The following is a 19,823-nucleotide window of genomic DNA, read 5'->3' on the forward strand; positions in this document are numbered from 1 at the left end:
TTTTCAGTTGTCAAACCAAATTCATAAGTGTATTCATGCAGTTACCTGATCAGGCTTCCTGCACCTTGGATACGAACTCTAGACAAGACACATTTCAGGTGCCATTGTGATGTCTTTTCATTTCTAAGTTATGTTCCATTGCCCTGCTCCTGCGCACACTTCAATATGTGCATGATCTCGATGTGTGTACAATGAGACTGCTACTCATATGCGTCATCTACAAGATCAAAACCTATGACTATTGTATAATGACTTCCACATAGCAAAATTCCAAAGCTGCATAATTCAGAGTATTTATATCCAAGCTATACACATCTTTCAAAGACAGACAAATTGTTAACCAGCATATCCCATCTAGTGGTAGTAAGCAGGATACAGACTCATATGCATGTGTAAAAAAAAAAAAGAACAGGAGTACTTGTGGCACCTTAGAGACTAACAAATTTATTTGGGCATAAGCTTTTGTGGGCTAAAGCCCACTTCATCGGATGCATAGAATGGAATATATAGTAAGAAGATATATACACACACACACATACAGAGAACATGAAAAGGTGGAAGTAGCCATACCTTAATTAATTAAGATGAGCTATTATCTGCAGGAGAAAAAAAGGAAAGCTTCAAAAACAGACTCCAATTAGAAACTGCTGAGCTTGAATTAATATGCAAACTAGATACTATTAACTTGGGTTTGACTAGAGACTGGGAGTGGCTGGGTCATTACACATATTGAATCTATTTCCCCATGTTAAGTAGCCTCACACCTTCTTGTCAACTGCCTAAATGGGCCATCTTGATTATTACTACACAATTTTTTTCCCTCCCCTGCTGATAATAGCTCATCTTAATTAATTAAGGTATGGCTACTTCCATCTTTTCATGTTCTCTGTATATGTGTGTGTGTATATAATCTTCTCACTATATGTTCTGTTCTATGCATCTGATGAAGTGGACTGTAGCCCACGAAAGCTTATGCTCAAATAAATTTGTTAGAACAGGAATACTTGTGGCACCTTAGAGACTTTTTGCGGATACAGACTAACACGGTTGCTACTCTGAAACGTGCGTATTATATATATGTGCTTTCTCTCCTGTGATTTATTATAGTTACTTACCATCCCCTCACTTGAAGCTTTATAGAAAGCCCACAAAGTGTTTAGCCATGCAGTTATTATCCTCCAAAGTTATCACGTCTCCAATGTTCCATTAGTTTTGTAGTCCAGCAATCTGGTGATGACTACCTTCTAATATTAGGCTGTTCATATTATATGGACCATTAACTTCTAGCTACCTTTTCTCCCCAGAATGCATCAGGGTTCAAAATACTGCATGCAGCTGAATTCTCTTGTATGTGTTAATTATATCTTGAATTGTGTGGAATACAATACATTGGAATCCCTTTGTCCTCGGTACTGTAAGCCTCCAACTAGCCTCAAAATGCTACTAAGCAAAGACAACTAATCATTTCCAGTCCCAAAGCCCAGAGACACATGTAGAAAACTCTCACTGCATTTCAATGCAACAGAGAAAGCTAGCATTTACAGGGATGGACAGAAAACATTTGGTTCATTCCAAGCCACATGCACCCATTATTTTTAGTTATGTTCAACAAGGACCTGATCCTGCACCATTAAAATCAGTTGCAATTTTGCATAAAAGACTTCTTATGCCTGATCCAGCTCCAGGAATCTCATACAGATAGTTATACACAAGAAGAATTAAAATATTTTACTAGAGTATGCATCTATCTATCCATCCATCTCAAATTTGAAATACTGAGCAAAGGAAGTGGGAGGAGAAGAGCCTACCGTATTTTGGTAAGAGGTACATGTTCAGAGGCACCAGGATCAGCACTACACATCCTAGCACTATGAAAGGGACTTCATAGCCAAAGGACTGATACAAAAAGCCACCTATAGGTGGGCCCAGCACCAGTCCAAGCCCTGTAAATGTTTCAAGACAGCCCTAAAGAGGAGGGAGAGAGAACAAACATCAATTTTTGGGTGCATCTGAATTCTTCAGCAACAGTCTGGAGACAAAAATCACTTCCTATGAGGAGCATTCAGTGTGATGAGTTGGTTAGATAGAAGTGAGGCTCTGTCATTGATCAAGAACTAGACCAAGTCACAACCATCAACAACCACCTTCACATGCAAGGACAGCAAAAGGAGTCTGAAAAGTTGTCTAGGTAAAGGAATCTGATCCTCTTATTACAGCACAGAGAGGACAGGACCAAGTATAGTTCTTACTTTTTTGGTATTAGCCACTCAAGTACTGCCTAACATACCTGGTTCCTGGGGCAAAATACCTCCATTGCTGTTCCATATACCCAGTACATCTGCAGGGATGCCAGCAATGAAGTGACTACATTTCCCAAATACAAAATTACATTAGAACCTGAAGGGGAGAACTTAGTAAGCATATTGCAATGAATTATCATTAAGTCACCTCTTTGGGGCTTGGGTGAAAGATGCCTTAAATTAAATAACTTTTCTACCTACATACAATTGGTCAAGTTCAGCCCCTGCATCTATCTAATGAAGTCCATCAAGTCACAAAATGGGTATGTTTGACCCACTAAGTCTGGTTTCTTTTATCAGATGCTACCTCAAAGAATAGGATGAAGGGGGCCTATGTGGACTTAGTCTCCATTAGTTACATCAGGGGTAGTCAACAGGCGGACCGCAGGCCAAACCCAGACCACCACATGCTTTTGAATGGACCCAAAAATCTATTTACTTATCATATGTTTTATAATTATTTTCTCTGGAGTCTGGACCGTGACCAAGAAATTTGGATTTTGACAAAAATAATTGACTACCCTTCAGTTACATCGTTGGATCAGCCTATACTTAAGCTAAGAAATGTTCCTGGGGGGGGGGAAAAAAAAAAAAGAAGAAAAAAAAGGAGAGTCGTTAGCCATAATATCCACTGGGAAGTGATAGAACAGTGACAAGAAGACCCACATAAGGGCATGTCTAGACTAGAAAGATGTACTGCTTGCACTATATGGGTAATGCTTTCACCAGTATCATTATTCCCATGCAGGAAGGAGAAAAACTGCCCTGGTAGAAATCACCTTTACACTAGTATACCTGTGTCTACACAAAGGCTTTTGCCACTATGACTATTTTGGTTAAAAAAGGCCACCCATAATTAAAATATGGGTAAAACTTAAATGTATACCAGACTTGTGTCTCCACTTGGTCTCCTTTGAGTTAATTTGCTCACACACCCCCAAAAAATTAGGATTACTTCTATCTAATTGAACAGCAGCACCAATTCCTACTCCAAGTCTCCAGCCATATCCATGTCTTAGATCCCTCCTCCCATTGCTACTGGTTTGCTGTCTTTAAAGCAAGGGCACAGGATTAGTATCATGCAGGGTTTGGTCAACACTCCCTCCCTTCTGTCTACTCCTAGTGAAGCCATCACCAATGCAGCTGGACACAACAGCATAGGGCACTTCGTAACAGTCCCACTTAGGGTGGCCAGACAGCAAGTGTGAAAAGTCAGGACAAGGGGTGGGAGGGTAATAGGAGTGTATATAAGAAAAAGGCCCAAAAATCAGGACTGTCCCTATAAAATCGGGACATCTGGTCACCCTAGAATGGAGGAACCTTTAGAAGAAAAAAAAATCCCAGATGTGATGGTTTAACTTCTCGCTGAAGCACCTGGTTAAAGCGGATTTGATCCTTAAGCAGAAAGCTGTAGGATAAGCCAGATCATTTTCCTTTGTTGTGTGATGTCATATGACATACGGAATTCAGTTTTCATGAAGACTAGATTAAGTGGTTGCATTTTTAAAAAGCTTTCAGATTGTACGTTGTCTGTCAGTATCCTACCCATGTTTCAAAGAAGGCTGGTAAATGGATCACAAAAAGAACATAATCAAAAATCCCTCCTCAACTAATCCTCAGAAAGACATGAAGGTTTTTTGGTTTTTTTTGTTTGTTTGTTTTTTTAAAAAAAAAACACTCCTGCATATGTTACTGAATGAGCTCAGTTTTACATCCTCATTCCTTCCATTGTTCCAGGACTTGCATAACTTTTATTGCAGTTGAATCATGATTATTCACCTAGGGATATATAGTTTTTTTTTTTAATTCAAATTAGAGATTTTTGTCAGGCTTTTTAAGTTTGAGGAGCTTATATTAGACACCTGACATGATCTGTAGGGTTACAGTGGCTGTCTGGTACGCACAATGCACAAAGATGTAGGAGAGTCATTAAAACACTTTTATTCTGGACGTTCGGCCATAATGTGTAGTTCTGTACATACCATTACTGTAGCTATGTTATTGGGAAAAGCCTTTGCAAGAATAGAAAATGAAGCTGTCACTGCTGTAGCAAAGCCCATGGCATCCATCGCTCTAACCAGAAAACACAAACCAATGAATACTGGCCCATCAGGTGCTCTGTCCAACAGACTGAAAGAACAAGGAAACAAAACAAAATGAAATAAAACAAACCAAAAAGATAATAGCTTTAAACAGTATGGTCTAGTGATCAAAGCACAGGGCAAGTCACTTGCCCTTTGTCAAATGGGAATAACTCTTACCTATCCATCACAAAGAAAGAGCTTGAAACATTTAGACACCTAGCAGGCAATGCAGGCTCCCCCACCTCCAGAGTCCAAGGACAGTGTCCTGATGAGAAGCTCAGTTCCACTTTCACTCTCAGGTGCTGTGGAAGGTGCTGTCCCAGGACCTGCTTGGGTGCTCCAGCTTTTGCACGTATTTGATATATTAGAAGCTCCAGTATCTCTAGTGTATGTCTATACTGGATTGTAAATCCATGCTAAGACTCAGGTTTGAGCCCAGACCTCCTTTAGCATCCACACACAAATATTCTGACTTGGGTCAATAAGCTCTCAGACCCAGGTCCTAGGACATGGGTGGAAAATTAACACGAGATAATATATGGAAGAGTCAATTTTGGCTTATGCCCCAATGAAATGATTATTGGGGGTAGCGGCATGTAGCTGCTAAAGGCAAAACACATGCCAGCACCCTTGTGTCACCCCCCCACTCCCAGCCGCCACATTGAATTCAAAATGGATTCCGGGAAATGAAAACAAAAAGTTAAGCAGTTATGATGAAATTTTTTACTAAATATTCAGCCCCTCCCCTTGTGTCAAAGATGCTTTATGGAGATAAGGAGCCTTTTACTGATAGTACATAATGCCATACAAATCGGTACCATTGGACCATGCCAAGCTGGCTGTCCAATTACTCTCAGCTGTAATGGGGATGGGGGAGAATTTATAGCCCACAGGTGCCTTACTAACTGTCCAAAATGCACCTGGGGTTGTATCTACTCCAGGAGTCCTGTATTAGGAGTCCAGAAAGATGCCAGGAAAGGGGGGTGCTTTTCAGTCCCTTTTACTGAGCTATGATCCAAACAGGGGAGGGGTAAAAAGTTATTTAGGCTATGGATGCCCTATGAGGAATCCAGGCTGTCCTTGGTGTGTGTGAATAGTCTGTGGGTGCCATATAAGGAGTCCAAATTGATCTGGGGGGTCTGTATGTAACCATGGGGGCTGTAGTGTAAGCTTAAGCTGCACTGGGGTCAGTGCAGGACTGCAGGGAGCTTGCAGGGAGGCTTCACTATCTGCAAGAGAACTCAGCACCCTGTTGCTTTCCCCACAAGTTTTCCACACAATCCCATTTGCTGATGATTGCAAACTTTTCCCGGAGCACAGACTCCAAACGGGTGGTCACATTTCAGTGCAGGGCATGCTCATTAGGGCCTCCTCCGTAGGCCCTTCCACTAGTAGATGTACTGGCCAGGCACTATAAGTCTAAAATGATTAGAAAACCATAGGTAGTAAACCATGACAAGTGGTCGCCCTTCTTCCACCACAAGGGAAAAAATGGACTGGAATGTTAGAAATAATTTAAATTGATTTTGTAAATCAGACCTTATCATAATGTGATTGGGCTTTATTCTTAGAAAAAGTTGGTTCTTAGATACTGTTGAGAGTTGAGCAGAAACCAAAGTATCATTTTTGACCTTGACTTTTGCTACAGATGAAGTCAAACTTCTTTTTGAAATACTCAGACAATAATGTGTTCTTTCATTTGTCTTGCCAGCCCTTTCACCTCTGCAGGGCAGTCAGTCAACCAGGACCTTTTTAGGGGTCAGGGGAGGGGGCAGCCATATGCGGCTACAGAGATCAAGGAGGAAGCAGGAAAGAAGAATTGATAATCGACACCCTGGATAAACCAGGTCATCAGAAGCAATACCAATGGGATGAGGACGTATGCCAGGCTGACAGAGAGAGAGGCTGCAGCACATTAGAAGAGATTGGCAGTATAGTTTCTGGAGCCGAAGCAACACTTGAGGGAGAAAAATCAAGTGCAGCAGAAAGGTTAGGGAAGCTGCTTGTGCTCAGGGCAGTGAGACTGAAGGTTCCAACCACCGTTACATCTGTACCTCCTGCTCCTGTCCCACACCCTGAGCCCCACCACGCTACTGTATCCTGCAGCCCCAGAACCCTTTGGACTATTCTGTGATCGGGTGGTACATGCTACAAGGCATGAACCCCAGTTGGAATGGGCACGTGTGCCACATTCATTCTTCCAGTCCTGTGAAGCAGCCAGTGCATACATGACACACTAGAAAGGCCAAAGAGAACTGGGGTGGGAGGCACTCAGGATTGGTGAAACAGAGCTGGAGTTTTTTTCTCTTGGAGTGGACAGGATTATGAGTCAGTTAGCCACCTGTCTCAGCAAGAGAAAGACCAACTTAGTGGTGCTGAACTGGTACCAACTCCCTGTCTCACCACTTTGTTAGCCACCCAAACAATCTCTGGAGAAGCTGTGCCAGCCTTTACTGTACCCTGCAGGTTAACATTGTAATCCCCATGCTCCCTAGAAGAGTGTTCCCTGTAATATCTAGATCCTGTCACTAGACACTCGCAGAAATTACCAAGTTGGCTGTCTCCAAAGAGAGCGTACTCATCAGCCTGTTTTTCAGTTCAAGATTCACACTTTAAGTATAAAAGCACAGAGATAAATTTATAATAAATCCAAGAATAAGCTTATTGATTAAAGCCACAGGCATAAGTGAAACTGACTAAAATGGTGAAAGGAGAACTGGTTACAAATAAGTATAACACTTCTCAGAGACTAATCAAAACTTTTAACAGGTGGAAAGCTTTGCCTAAGCTAAGTTTCTTGCCTACAACAACCTCTCAGCATCACCAGCCTCAAGGCCAGGATCTAACTTTCATGGAAGCAAAAAGCACTGTCCATTTTGTTCCCTCAGTGATGGACAAAATGTTGTTTTATTTCCCCAAGACTCATTGTTTTGATCTCGGACACAAGACAACCTTCTGGGCTTTAAGCATCTAACATCATCTTATGCTGATTACTCATTTATGGTTAAGCTGATTGCTTCCCTCCCTCTCTCTGAACTTTACTCTTTTGTGTTTCTGGCTTCCCTATTTACTCTGCAACAACGCTTCTCTTATCTAAGCTAAAGATCCCTGTAGCACCCCAAAATACTGTGGGGTTTGCTCATCAAGCGGGTTACTACCAGAACAATTGTGACAAGAAAGTGGGGAAAGGGATGTGCTGAACCTGTGACATATGAGGGTGGCAGCTTGGAAGTGCTGCTGGACCCAGTCTGCCAAGTCCAGGGGCATATGAGGGTGGCAGCCCAGAAGTGCTGTTCGACCCAGCCTGCTCAGGCTTACTCTATTCCGGTGCAGTACCTGTGGCATACAAGGGTGGCAGCTTGGAAGTGCTGCTTGGCCCAGGCTATTGAGCCCAAGGACATATAAGGGCCAGCTTGAGAGTGCTGATTGACCCGGTCCACTCATACTTGCTCTGTTAATGTGTGTGCGCTCATCTGATTTGGGGGCTGGAGGAACCCAGTCCTGGGGAACCTACATCCTGCAGGACACCTCCACTGGGAGGGGACTTGCAGAAGGGAGGAATAGAGTGCCATATGAAAACAAGTGACACAAGCAGTACAATAGAATTACAGAACCCCTGCCCCCCACACCCCCAGAAGAGTAACCCTAATAAATGAGCATACCCCAAAGTAATGGGCAAATCTGGTAACAAAACAGCCCCAGTAGGATTTCAATCTGTCAAAGGCACACTGAACCACCATTCTACAGCTACTGAAGGTGTAATTAACCTTTTTTGCCAGGCCTTCTGAGATCAGGGTACTGTTTCATAAGCCATAAGAGGTATGTGGAATTCCCTAGAACAACAGTAAGGACAGTTACTCTATTTTTGACCATCTCATTTGGTGGGAATAGTGTCCCAGCCTGTCCATGAAGGTAAAGTCCTGTTCTGCAGAAAACCTTGGCACCATGTACTTTGCTGGAACAGCCCACATTAGCACCCATGAATTAGCCTCCGTGGTCAACCAGGGCCTCCATAATGATTGAGTTGTATCACTTGTAGTTTATGCACTCATGCTCCTTGGGGAGAGCAGATTAAGGACACTGGAGTCCCATCCATGCCCCAGTGCAGTTTGGAAAGCCCACTCTCTCAAAATTATTTCAGGGACTTCGTTTATGCCCATTAACCTTTAGGTAAATCTCAGTTCCAGTTACCATGCAAACATCCACCAGCACAGCTCCCACCATTGACTTGCCAACACCAAACTGGTTAGCCATGGATCTGTAGCAGTCAGGGGCAGCCTTCTTTCAGATGGCTATAGCAACCTTGCTCTTGACCAGCCTGGCCTCCCTCACATGTGTCCTGATGCTGAAGTGTCAGGGCAAGCTGATGACAAAGCTCCAGAAACATCTGCTTCTTCATGTGAAAGTTCTGGAGCCACTGCTGGGCATCCCAGGTCCACATGATCTGATCCCATTAGTCGTTCTCATGGCCCTGCTCCAGAAGCACCAGTCAACACATGGGGAAAATCTGCAGTTATAGCAAGAATCATGAACAGCACCCACCATCTGGAGTCTGCTACATCTGTATTCCTTTCTGAGAAGTGCCTCCAGTAGGACCAAAAAATCACTATTAAAATAACCACCAGCGTCTCATAGACACTCTACTGTTTCCTGAAATGGGAGGGAAAGTGCAAGCTAGACAAGTTCTTCCAACAGTGCTTCACCCATGGTTATGGCTCTGGTTCTTGGTGGGGGGGGGGGGGTGTAGACCCAAAGATGACTCAGCTGGATGCGTTGGCAGGCTGAGACAACTTCCAGTCGAGTGCTGTAGGATGGACAGTCAAGTTTCCCCACAATACACAGTGAAACAAGGCCTAGAATGGCTACAGCTAGAGGCTACACTAGGAAGCCTGGAATATGCCCCAAGAATAAGGTTTGACTGTGGTCAGCATAGCACAGCATGCGTCAGCATGCGTCAGCATGATTGCGAGACCCAGGTCCAGAAATGATAAACTCAGGTTCCCTATGCAGTGTGGATGCAAAACAAAGATACCAAGTCTGCAGACTCAGATTCCACAGACCCACGATGACAATGCACTGTAGACATACCTCTAGCAGGACCGGCTCTAGGCACCGGCAAAGCAAGCACGTGCTTGGGGCGGCACATTTCCAGGGGCGGCGTTCCAGTCATCCATTTTTTCGGGGCAGTTGCGCCATTTAGACGAGGCGAGGGCACCGCGCTCCTGGCCGCAGCGGGAAGGGGAAGCCCCAGCCCTGGGATGCTGAGCTGCCAGGGCCCTGCCGCTACCTGGGGAGGAGAGAGCGAGTCCTGCCGGGGAGCCAGGGCTGCATCACCTCATCTGCGCACTGGCTGCTGCGCTGCCTTGTGCCTCCCCTTATATCGGGGCTTCTCTGCGCAGCCAGGCAGGGGAGGGGGGAAGCCCCTGCAGGCGCTGGGAGAAGGTGACGTCACTCCCTCCGCTTCCAGCGCTGCCTGCAAGCCCCAGCCCCACCTGAGCTTGGGGCAGCAAATTTTTTGCTTGGGGTGGCAAAAAAACAACAAACAAAACACAACACACCCGTAGAGCCGGCCCTGATCCCCAGTGCCTGAACAGGAAAAGGAGAGTTCTACCGGCTGCTGGGAAGGGGAGGGAAACAGTCTCTAGCCCTCCTCCAACTCCCCTGCCCCGCTTTGGGGGCAGAGGGCCAGCACAGCATCCTTCTTCCCTGTGAAGAACTCCAGTGCCTTCCTCCGTTACTCCTCGTAGTTTTGACAAGCAACATCCCCACAAAGCTGAACTTGATTTCACAGCTGCCCAATGGGGAATAGACACTTTTTAAAAATAAAGCCTACACATTGCACAAGTTGGTGCCTTAACCCCTACAATGGCAAACAGGCAAAGTTTCCAATTTCCAAATGCATTTAAAACAATTGAAAAATCCCCTCCTTTTGTAAGCTAGATTTTGTATGCACTTATTACCATACTTACTTGAGGTTTTTCCAATAACTAAACAGCAAATTGCATTTATGGCACCTTCCAGACAAGGGTCTCAGTCCTAAACAAGCCTTATAGCCCTAGGAGTTAGGTAAGTATTATTCCCACTTTACAGAAGAGGAAAACTAAGAAAGAGAAGTTAAGTATTCAGCCCAATGTCAGAAACAGAACTGAAGTCTTTTGACTCCTACCCCTGAGTTTTAACAGTAAGACCATCTATTTTTCGTAGAATTAACAACACAATGCAAATTTCACACTACAAATAAGATGCAAGAAAACACACTCACCCAAACAGAATTGTAACACATCCTGAGACAAACATCCCAGCTACAAACATGAATTTGGCTCCAATTTGTACAAGCTGCAATTGGTGAAGAATAAATATTACATTTTAATTATCTCCAGTCCATTTTTATCAAGGAAATTTGGGGAGTTTTGTTATGAAATAAAAACCACTGTGTGTACATTCTAGAAAAAGATCACTGACTCCCCCCACATTTAACTTGTAACCAAACCATTTAGAGTATTTTTAGGTTAAGTGATTTAACCTACTTTTTCTCCCCAACAGTAAGTCACTGGTAGAGCTAACACTCTCACAGCCATTTGCTGTAGCCTCTATACAGTGGCAGAATGCCCCAGCATTCTTATACCAATTTGATGGAGTGACTCAATACATCCAGCATTGCCTATAGTAGGCAGTAATGGTGCTATTAAGGTAAGTGATGGAAACGGCCATTTTCGTCAGCTCCTCCTTTGCTCATCTAACAGACTAGAAGCTAATCCAAGACAACAGGGTATGCAGTGCAGGGCATATAAGCTCCAGAAGGCAGTAAACACAGGATCTGTGGAAGACTAATTATTCAGGGAAAAGATCATTCTGTCATAGAAGCCAATTTTAAAAGAAACTAGTGACCATCTCTGAGGTAGGGAACGCACCTCACTTCTCCCCATTTTCAGAAATGCCAGAGGCAAGACAGCATGGCCTGCTTTCACTACAGTCTCTACCAGCTAGGAAATGGATGGCTGAGGGCATAGCCTATGGCCAGGTCACCTTCAACAATATAACCCTGTGGGACTTCTAATTGCATTCTAACCCTCCCTTAGCATGAGCAGATATTTCAGTTTCTTTGGATTGTTTGGGTCTAGAGAACCAGTTCCTGTACTGCAGCCTGTTTTCCTGAAGCCAGTGGTTTGTCCTGCTTTCAGTGAAACCCTGAGATGTCTGATCACTGATATAGGCTACTCACTTGTCTCTTCCATTAGTAATGAATTGTGCATTTCACACAGCAGCACCCCCAGTGGAGGCCTCTCAGCTGCTCCACAGCCCCCACTCACTTACCTTGCAGTTGAGAAGTCACATGCACTCCTAAATATTGTCAAGATACATAAAGACTACAACTCCAATCAAAGCTACCTGTGGGGCAACCTCGTGGCTCAGCAAGAGGAATATTTTCAGCCTTTGTGAAAGCACTTGGAGAAGTGTAACTTATGTGGGGGGAGGTAGCAGAAGAGAGAGACGGATGTAGACTGATGGAAAGGAGCGAGAAAGAAGGTAAACTTAGAACTGGTCAGGAGGTGGGTAGAAGAAAATGAATGCAATAATGTAAATATATTAGCAGTGCTGAGAAAACAACCAGATGCCTCTTTTTCCTCCTCTACATTACCGGTCTATCAGGGGTGAAAGTAAAATTGAACTCCTACTGGTACGGTATCGCCCCAGAAGGGGTGGAGGCCTCAGGCAGAAGGGGTGGGGCTGGAGGTCAGCATCCCCCAGCCAGCCCATCTGCACTGCCTGGCTCACGCCACCCGGGGCTCCAGCAGTGATTTAAAAGGGTCCAGGGTGGCAGCCGGAGCCCCAGGCCCTTTTAACTCGCCGGCCCCAGGGCAGCTGCTCCTTTCACTCCCCGTTGGCAGCCCGGGGAGGGGCAAAAGGGGCAACAACATTAAAATGCTGTTGCGGCAGCACTTAAGTAGACCCTTTAAAGCGCTGTCGTGGCAAAGTCAGCTGTACAGACCGGTACTGGTGGCCACTTTTACAGCAACCCATACTGCCTTACTTTCACCCCTGTGGTCTGTTGTAAGGGCTTTTATTCTTTTTCTTGTAGATTGAAGGGACTTTACATTGGAAACACTAGAGGTCTAATGACACTTTTATTGAAAAGATTTTCAAGTACTATCCCCCTATTCCCCCCCCCCACACACACCGTCCACCCTCCCCCCCCCCCAAAAAAAGGAAGGGGCAAAAGATAACACACTCTTAACACTAAAAAAAGTGTAGTTAGGGCCTTAAAGCAGCCTGTACACTAAACTTAAGAACTATATTTGATAGCCATATTTAAGGTAAGAACCTAGAAGACATTTTCCAGCTTTAAAATGTTTTCTTGCATGGTTTAGCTCCATGCCCACTGACTGGCCAGACTGTAATCACTGCAGTGAGGGGGTGGGGGTGGGAGGAGTGTCAATTTTGAAAGAGACTAACAAGGGGTTTCTCAAATCTTTGAGTACTAGTCACGAAGAGAGGCAAAATTGAAATTAAAAGAAGATACTTCAAAAAAAAAAGTGGACAGGAGAACTTTTTTTGATTACAGCATATTCTGGCCACAGTTTTGACTAGGGCAGTTAACTCACAAATGAATTGCGATTAATCACACTTTTAAACTGCACTGTTAAACAGAAGACTAATTGAAATTTATTAACTATTTTGGAATTTTTTTTGTATTATAGTCTGTGTTGTAATTGAAATCTAAGTGTATATTATTTTTTATTACAAATATTTGCACTGTAAAAATGATAAACAAAAGAAATAGTATTTTTAATTCACCTCATACCAGTACTGTAGTGCAATCTCTTTACCCTGAAAGTGCAACTTACAAATGTAGATTTTTTTGTTACATATCTGCACTCAAAGACAAAGTCCACTCAGTCCTAATTCTTGTTCAGCCAGTTGCTCAGACAAACAAGCCTGTATACATTTTCAGGAAATAATGCTGCCCTCTTCTTATTTACAATGTCACCAGAAAGTGAGAACAAGCATTTGCATGGAACTCTTGTAGCCGGGTATTGCAAGGAATTTACATGCTATATATGCTAAACATTCATATGCCCCTTCATGCTTCAGCCACCATTCCAAAGGACATACTTCCATGCTGATGACGCTTGGAAAAAAAAAAAAAAGCATTTATTAAATTTGTGACTGAACTCCTTGAGAGAGGATTGTATGCCCCCTGCTCTGTTTTACCCACGTTCTGACATATTTCATGTTATAGCAGTCTCTGATGATGACCCGGCACATGTTGTTCTTTTTAAGGAAACTTTCACTACAGATTTCACAAAATGCAAAAGGTACCAATGTGAGATTTCTAAATATAGCTACAGAACTCCACCCAAGGTTTAAGAACCTGAAGTGCCTTCCAAAATCTGAGCAGGATGGGGTGTGGACCATGCTTTCAGAAGTCTTAGAAGAGCAACATTCCAATGCAGAAACTACAGAACCTGAACCACCAAAAAAGAAAATCAACCTTCTGCTGATGCCATCTAACTCAGATAACAAAAATGAAAATGTGTTGGTCCGCACTGCTTTGGATTGTTATCAAGCAGAACCCGTCATCAGCATGGAAGCATATCTTCTGGAATGGTGGTTGAAGCATAAAGTGACACATGAATCTTTACTGAATCTGGCACGTAAATATCTTGCGATGCTGGCTACAATAGTGCCGTGAGAACACCTGTTCTCACTTTCAGGTGACACTGTAAGCAAGAAGCGGGAAGCGTTATCTCCTGCAAACGTAAACAAACTTGTTTGTCTGAGTGATTGGCTGAACAAGAAGCAGGGCTGAGTGGACTTGCAAGCTCTAAAATTTTACATTGTTTTGTTTTTGTATGCATTTGTTTTGTACATAATTCTACATTTGTAAGTTCAACTTTCATGATAAAGAGTTTGCACTACAGTACTTGTATTAGGTGAATTGAAAAATACTAATTTCTATCTTATGGTGCAAATACTTGTAATCAGAAATAAATATTAAGTGAGCACTGTACACTTAGTATTCTGTGTTGTAATTGAAATCAATTTGAAAATGTAGAAAAATCTAAAAATATTTAAATAAAGTATTCTATTGTTGAACAGTGCAATTAATTGTGCTATTAATCATGATTTATTTTTTTAATCGCTTGACAGTCCTAGTTTTGACCTCTTCTCCTGGGAGGTCTGTCTCAGAGAACAAAGCACACAAACTATTGCTTCTGACCCAGCTGGCTGAATGTGCCGTCAGAGAGAAAGCTGCCTTCTTTTTTTTAAAAAAAAAAGAAAAAAACAGCAGCTTCTCTACTGTAGAGACTGTAGAGTGCTTGCTGATGGTCAGCAGAGTAACTTAGTCTCATGCTGCTGGATGTCTTCCTAATTTCTAGCTGAATTTACAGGTGTCCAGACTCTTCATTGAAAGGAAGAGCGCAGATGTCTGTAAAAGCAATTGGAAAATAGGAAGACAACATAAATATGTTTACTAGAGTATGGAGTGAGTCTCAGAGTGCCCATAATTAGTTTTTCCTGACCACTAAACACCCGGGAATGGGTGACAGCGAATGGATTACTTGATGATTACCTGTTCTGTTCATTTCCTCTGAAGCACCTGGCATTGACCACTGTTGAAAGACAGGATACTGGGCTAGATGGACCTTTGGGCTGACCCAGTATGGCCATTATTATGTTTACATATCTTTTCACTTGCTTAAAAGAGCAAACATATATGTCAGCAGTCACAAATTGGTTTATCTGGACCAGACTCTGAGTAAGGTTGTTAGGTCCTATTCCATAAGGAAGTCAGTACTGAAAACTGTAGAAATACTTACATAATTGCCTACTATTAAAGAAGTCAAGAAATTAGATAAAGCAAAGCATCCAAAAATCAGTCCAACGACTGTGTCACTGGCACCCTTTTTCTCTGCCTGTAAAAGGAAACACCATGACAGCCAGACTTATAAGATGGACCAAAAAAAAAAAAGAGAGAGACCTCAGTACACAAAGAAAAATGTTAGCATTAAGTAAAATACTTTTAATCAAGTCTTTCATCTTCATCCTTCTTACATTGTACCTGCCAGTATGGTCATAAAACATTTTCTCTTTTAAAGAATGGGAGATTCAGCAGTAACTCGACAACAATTTAAAATTGCACCACAATTCAGTATTTCTATAGTCAGGAGCAGAAGCAGCATCTATTCCACGTGGAAGCAGGTGTGAAGGAAGGAAATTCTAAGTTGCTTTGCTGCACTACAGGTCAGCTAATTGGACCTTACTCAGGGACAGAACGCATTCCCTAAGTCTGTACACAGGTGGAACCTGGTGTGCACAGACCTCATCCCCCCTGCAAGGAAGTGGCAAATGAAGGAATCTGCGGTCTCCACAGCCTGGTTCCTGTACCCCCACATCCCGGGCTGCCACAGAGGACACCCTGAAAATTTTGGATCCATGCAGAGGAAGGGTGTGGAGTGGGCAGGGGGAAAGATGACAACATCTCCCCACTGGCCTCATAGAAATTACCTGGGAAGAGGTAATATGTTCTGTAACTGTACTTTTCCTTTCCGCTAGAACTACGCTGCCAGGGGGGAAAGAACCAGAGTGACTCCAGCACTGGAACAGAGGTACAAGGCCTCTGCGCAGAGAGCACTGGCCTCTCAGATCCTGGTGGCTATGCAGCCTCTGGGGGCAAGCTTTGAAGATCACTCCATCAGGCAGGTGAGTGGAACACTGAAATGCTCCAGGAGAAAACCCTTGTAGCCCTCTCTTGTAGGCATTGCCCCAAGGCCTGCCTCTCTCTCTCTCTCTGAGCAATTGCTTACTCTGATGTGTCATGGGGCTCTACATGCATTTATTTATTTTTCTCAGCTTGCACATTAAGTTTGCTCAGTTTAATATGACAATAAAGGTGGTTTTCCTATCTGCCAGCCAGGCAAATTTTAGCCTGGGAAAGACTGAGGGGGAAGTCATAAGTGGATCGGGGAGGGGAGGGAAGAGTGATATCCAGAGGATAAGGCATTGGAATGGGAGTCAGAAGACCTGGGTTTTATTCCTGGTTTTCCTACTGACCTGCTATGTGAGGCAGGGCAAATCACTTCACCTCTCTACGATTTAGCTGCCTCGGTTAAAATAGGCTGCAAGTGCTTTGGGACAGGAACTGTCTCTTACAGCGCCTGGCACAATAGGGGCTTGGGCTCACATGTAGCCCTAGTGGTGATGCTGCAATATAAATGATCTAATTATTTAAAGTAGAAGTAACTTAAAAAGATCTACAAAATATGCAAGTAATTTGAATAATAGTTTGCAGAGCTGTATATTGTTTACCTCTCTTGGAAAAAAGGGCCCCAGGATTGAATAGCAAATCATCGAACTGAAGTTCAAACAAGCTGTTGCTGCCATCGTGAAGAGCTGATCTCTGGTAAACCTGCTTGACTCTTCACTGGGAACTTCTGGTCTGCCATTTTCTAAAACTACAAATATTTGTATTAGGCTCTGATAAACTGGGACACAATTTCAAGCTGTCTGTTTACAAGAGATGTGCAGGAATTTGGAATTAGTAACCTAAACCCATGGGTCAGGAAAAGGTAATTGATGTTCTGCCATTAAGAGCCCTAAAACCCACCATTTCTGAATATATTACTGCACCGTTTTACAAGGCAGTGTCTACACTGCACAGCTTACAAGCCTTGGTGCAGCTGTAAGGTAAGCAGTGTAGCCACTCTTCTTGACAAAATAAAACCACCCCACAACGAGGTGTTTTTTTCCCACACCCCTGAGAGTAGGGTGACCAGACAGCAAATGTGAAAAATCAGGACAGGGGAGATGTGTGCGGGGGGTGGGGGTGGGGTGTAATAGAAGCCTATATAAGAAAAAGACCCAAAAAATCGGGACATGTGGTCACCCTACCTGAGGGACAATAGTTTTAATGAGAAAAGCGCAGTGTAGACATAGCTTAAGTGAAACCCTTCCCACAACTCTGCAAGCTGACCTGTATAGCCTCTTGCACCCAGGGTCCCCTTAACTTCTGAGAGTCTCCCAGTCTCTTTCTGCACTGAGCAGCTTGCAGCATCAATTATATATATATAAAAAAATCTTGCCACTGTGACTCACACATAGCTCCACTGAAGTTAAGTGGATTACTTGTGGGAGTGAGAACTTCCCATCTGAGTAGTGGCTGCCTGATCAGACCCCAGGGCACCTTTAAGTGAACTGTCAACTTCTAGCATATAAAGTTGCAGTAGTTTGTCTGCACAGTATTAATGTGCTATAAAAAGGTCTATACCTCATCCCTCACATACACTTTGTTTCTGGGTCTCTGGGCTGTAAAACAATCAGCTTACAAATAAAGATGTAAGAAACATTTAAGATACAAAAAGAACAGGAGTATTTGTGGCACCTTAGAGACTAACATTTATTTGAGCATAAGCTTTTGTGGGCTACAGCTCACTTCATCAGATGCCTAGAATGGAAGATATTTATACATACAGAGAACATGAAAAGGTGGAAGGAGCCATACCAACTGTAAGAGGCTAATTAATTAAGAGGAGCTATTATCAGCAGGGAAAAAAAACACTTTTGAAGTGATAATCAAGATAGCCCATTTGTGAGGATTTCCCCATGTTAAGTATCCTCACACCTTCCTGACAACTGTCTGAAATGGGCCATCTTGATCATCACTTCGAAAGTTTTTTTCACCTGCTGATAATAGCGCCTCTTAATTAATTAGCCTCTTACAGGTTTCAGAGTAACAGCCGTGTTAGTCTGTATTCGCAAAAAGAAAAGGAGTACTTGTGGCACCTTAGAGACTAACCAATTTATTTGAGCATAAGTTTTCGTGAGCTTATGCTCAAATAAACTGGTTAGTCACTAAGGTGCCACAAGTACTCCTTTCCTCTTACAGTTGGTATGGGTACTTCCACCTTTTCATGTTCTTTATATATATATATATATAATCTTCTTACTATATGTTCCATTCAATGCATGTGATGAAGTGAGCTGTAGCCCATGAAAGCTTATGCTCCAACAAAGTTGTTAGTCTCTAAGGTGCCACAAGTACTCCTGTTCTTTGCCAGCTCTTTGTATCCATCAAAGAAGGTTTGCAATAGATAGTATTTAAATTTACTACTTTCTTTCTCTCCACTCCGCCATGCGTATATTTTAAGCGTTCCTGATATTCTGCACTCCAGAGTGAGGTTGAGGCCAGAAGAGAGTTCCCAGAAAAACAAAGATACCCTTTTGCTCTTTTTCCAAGGTATTTTAAGACAGTTATTTAACAGGTTTGGCTTCAGGCCCCACTAGTAAGGCTTTTCGGTATTTGTCTAGGGTCAAAGAGTTTTTAAATAGCCAGCAAGAAACTTTCGAGTTCGTCCCTTCATAGCCTTTATAAACAGACAAAAAGCTCCTGCGAAGCTTCAGCTACCCTTTACACAAAGTCAAAAAGCCAATTGAACACATTACCCAAGAACAGAAGATGAAATGGGTCAATTTCAACAGTGGGAGATGGAAACATGCACGGCAGTATGTGCCAGACAGCGATCTTCGTAGTTCTGAGTTCTTCTGATGTGCAGAGTTTAGTTACAAAAACAACCAAAGGGCTGGGGGGGGGGGGGGGGGGGGAGTGCAGACAAAACGCGTCCACTGCCCTCAAAGTTGCAGTTACTCAGAAAAAATCAGGTCCCACCTTAAGGAAACGCAAACCACTAACCTCAACAAAAGAAGTCAGCCGGGTTTCAGAAGCGTTCAGACAATGCTTGGGTAGCCACCCAGTTTCTGCGAGGGGGGACCCACAACCCAAAAGGTTAAAGAGAGCAGGATCTGAAAGAAACAAGTTCTCCTACACTCACCTGGGGTTTGCAAAGTCTCCTGCGTCTCTGCTTCCCAGCTGCCCATAGCGAGGGGTCATGGATATCGCAGCCCAATGTAGCTTCCCCTGAGTACCAACGTCCCTCTGAGAGTCTACCCCGGTTTTGCACAGGGAAGAGATCCTGACCGCAGCGAAGAACAGATTTAGGACAGTAGCTTCAGATGTTAGTGAGCATGCTTAGCCCACCCTAAACCCGCTCATTAACCGCACGGGGGGAGCGGCTGACACAGCTGTTCCCTCCTAGTTTTTCACTGACAAGACACAGGCTGCTTCACCATATTTGCTTAATCCGCCAGTCAGCGGCTTTAGGACATATTGGTCCTTTTTCTACCCTGAGAATTTGTGAAGGGTGACAAAGAACAGCTGCGAATTTATCGTCACAGCAAAACAGGGACATTACACCTGAGCACTGGAATCACATCCATGGAAATGTTCTGTGGTTATTCTGACAGGTTTCAGAGTAGCAGCAGCGTTAGCCTATAGCCCCAAAAAGAAAAGGAGGACTTGTGGCACCTTAGAGTCCACTCCTTTTCTTTTTGGTTATTCTGTCATTCAGTGTTCCAAGCGCAAGACAAACCTGTGAGAGCC

At 43.4% G+C, this 19,823-nt stretch overlaps 1 protein-coding gene across 1 annotated transcript in view; it reads right to left on the reverse strand.

The window, feature by feature from the left end:
• The window catches only part of LOC140908254 (MFS-type transporter SLC18B1), a 37,324-nt gene extending 18,443 nt beyond the window's left edge, over window positions 1-18,881 (reverse strand). Inside the window, exons 1-6 of the mRNA XM_073335205.1 lie at window positions 18,830-18,881; window positions 16,697-16,842; window positions 15,208-15,303; window positions 10,647-10,720; window positions 4,283-4,430; window positions 1,809-1,965 (exon numbers count right to left, since the gene is read on the reverse strand). Coding sequence (XP_073191306.1) covers window positions 1,809-1,965; window positions 4,283-4,430; window positions 10,647-10,720; window positions 15,208-15,303; window positions 16,697-16,842; window positions 18,830-18,881 — 673 coding nt within the window. The remainder of the gene's footprint in view (window positions 1-1,808; window positions 1,966-4,282; window positions 4,431-10,646; window positions 10,721-15,207; window positions 15,304-16,696; window positions 16,843-18,829) is intronic.
• Window positions 18,882-19,823: the final 942 nt, after the last annotated feature.

The sequence above is a fragment of the Lepidochelys kempii genome, chromosome 3 (genome assembly GCF_965140285.1).
Source record: "Lepidochelys kempii isolate rLepKem1 chromosome 3, rLepKem1.hap1, whole genome shotgun sequence".
NCBI classification, from domain to species: domain Eukaryota; kingdom Metazoa; phylum Chordata; order Testudines; family Cheloniidae; genus Lepidochelys; species Lepidochelys kempii.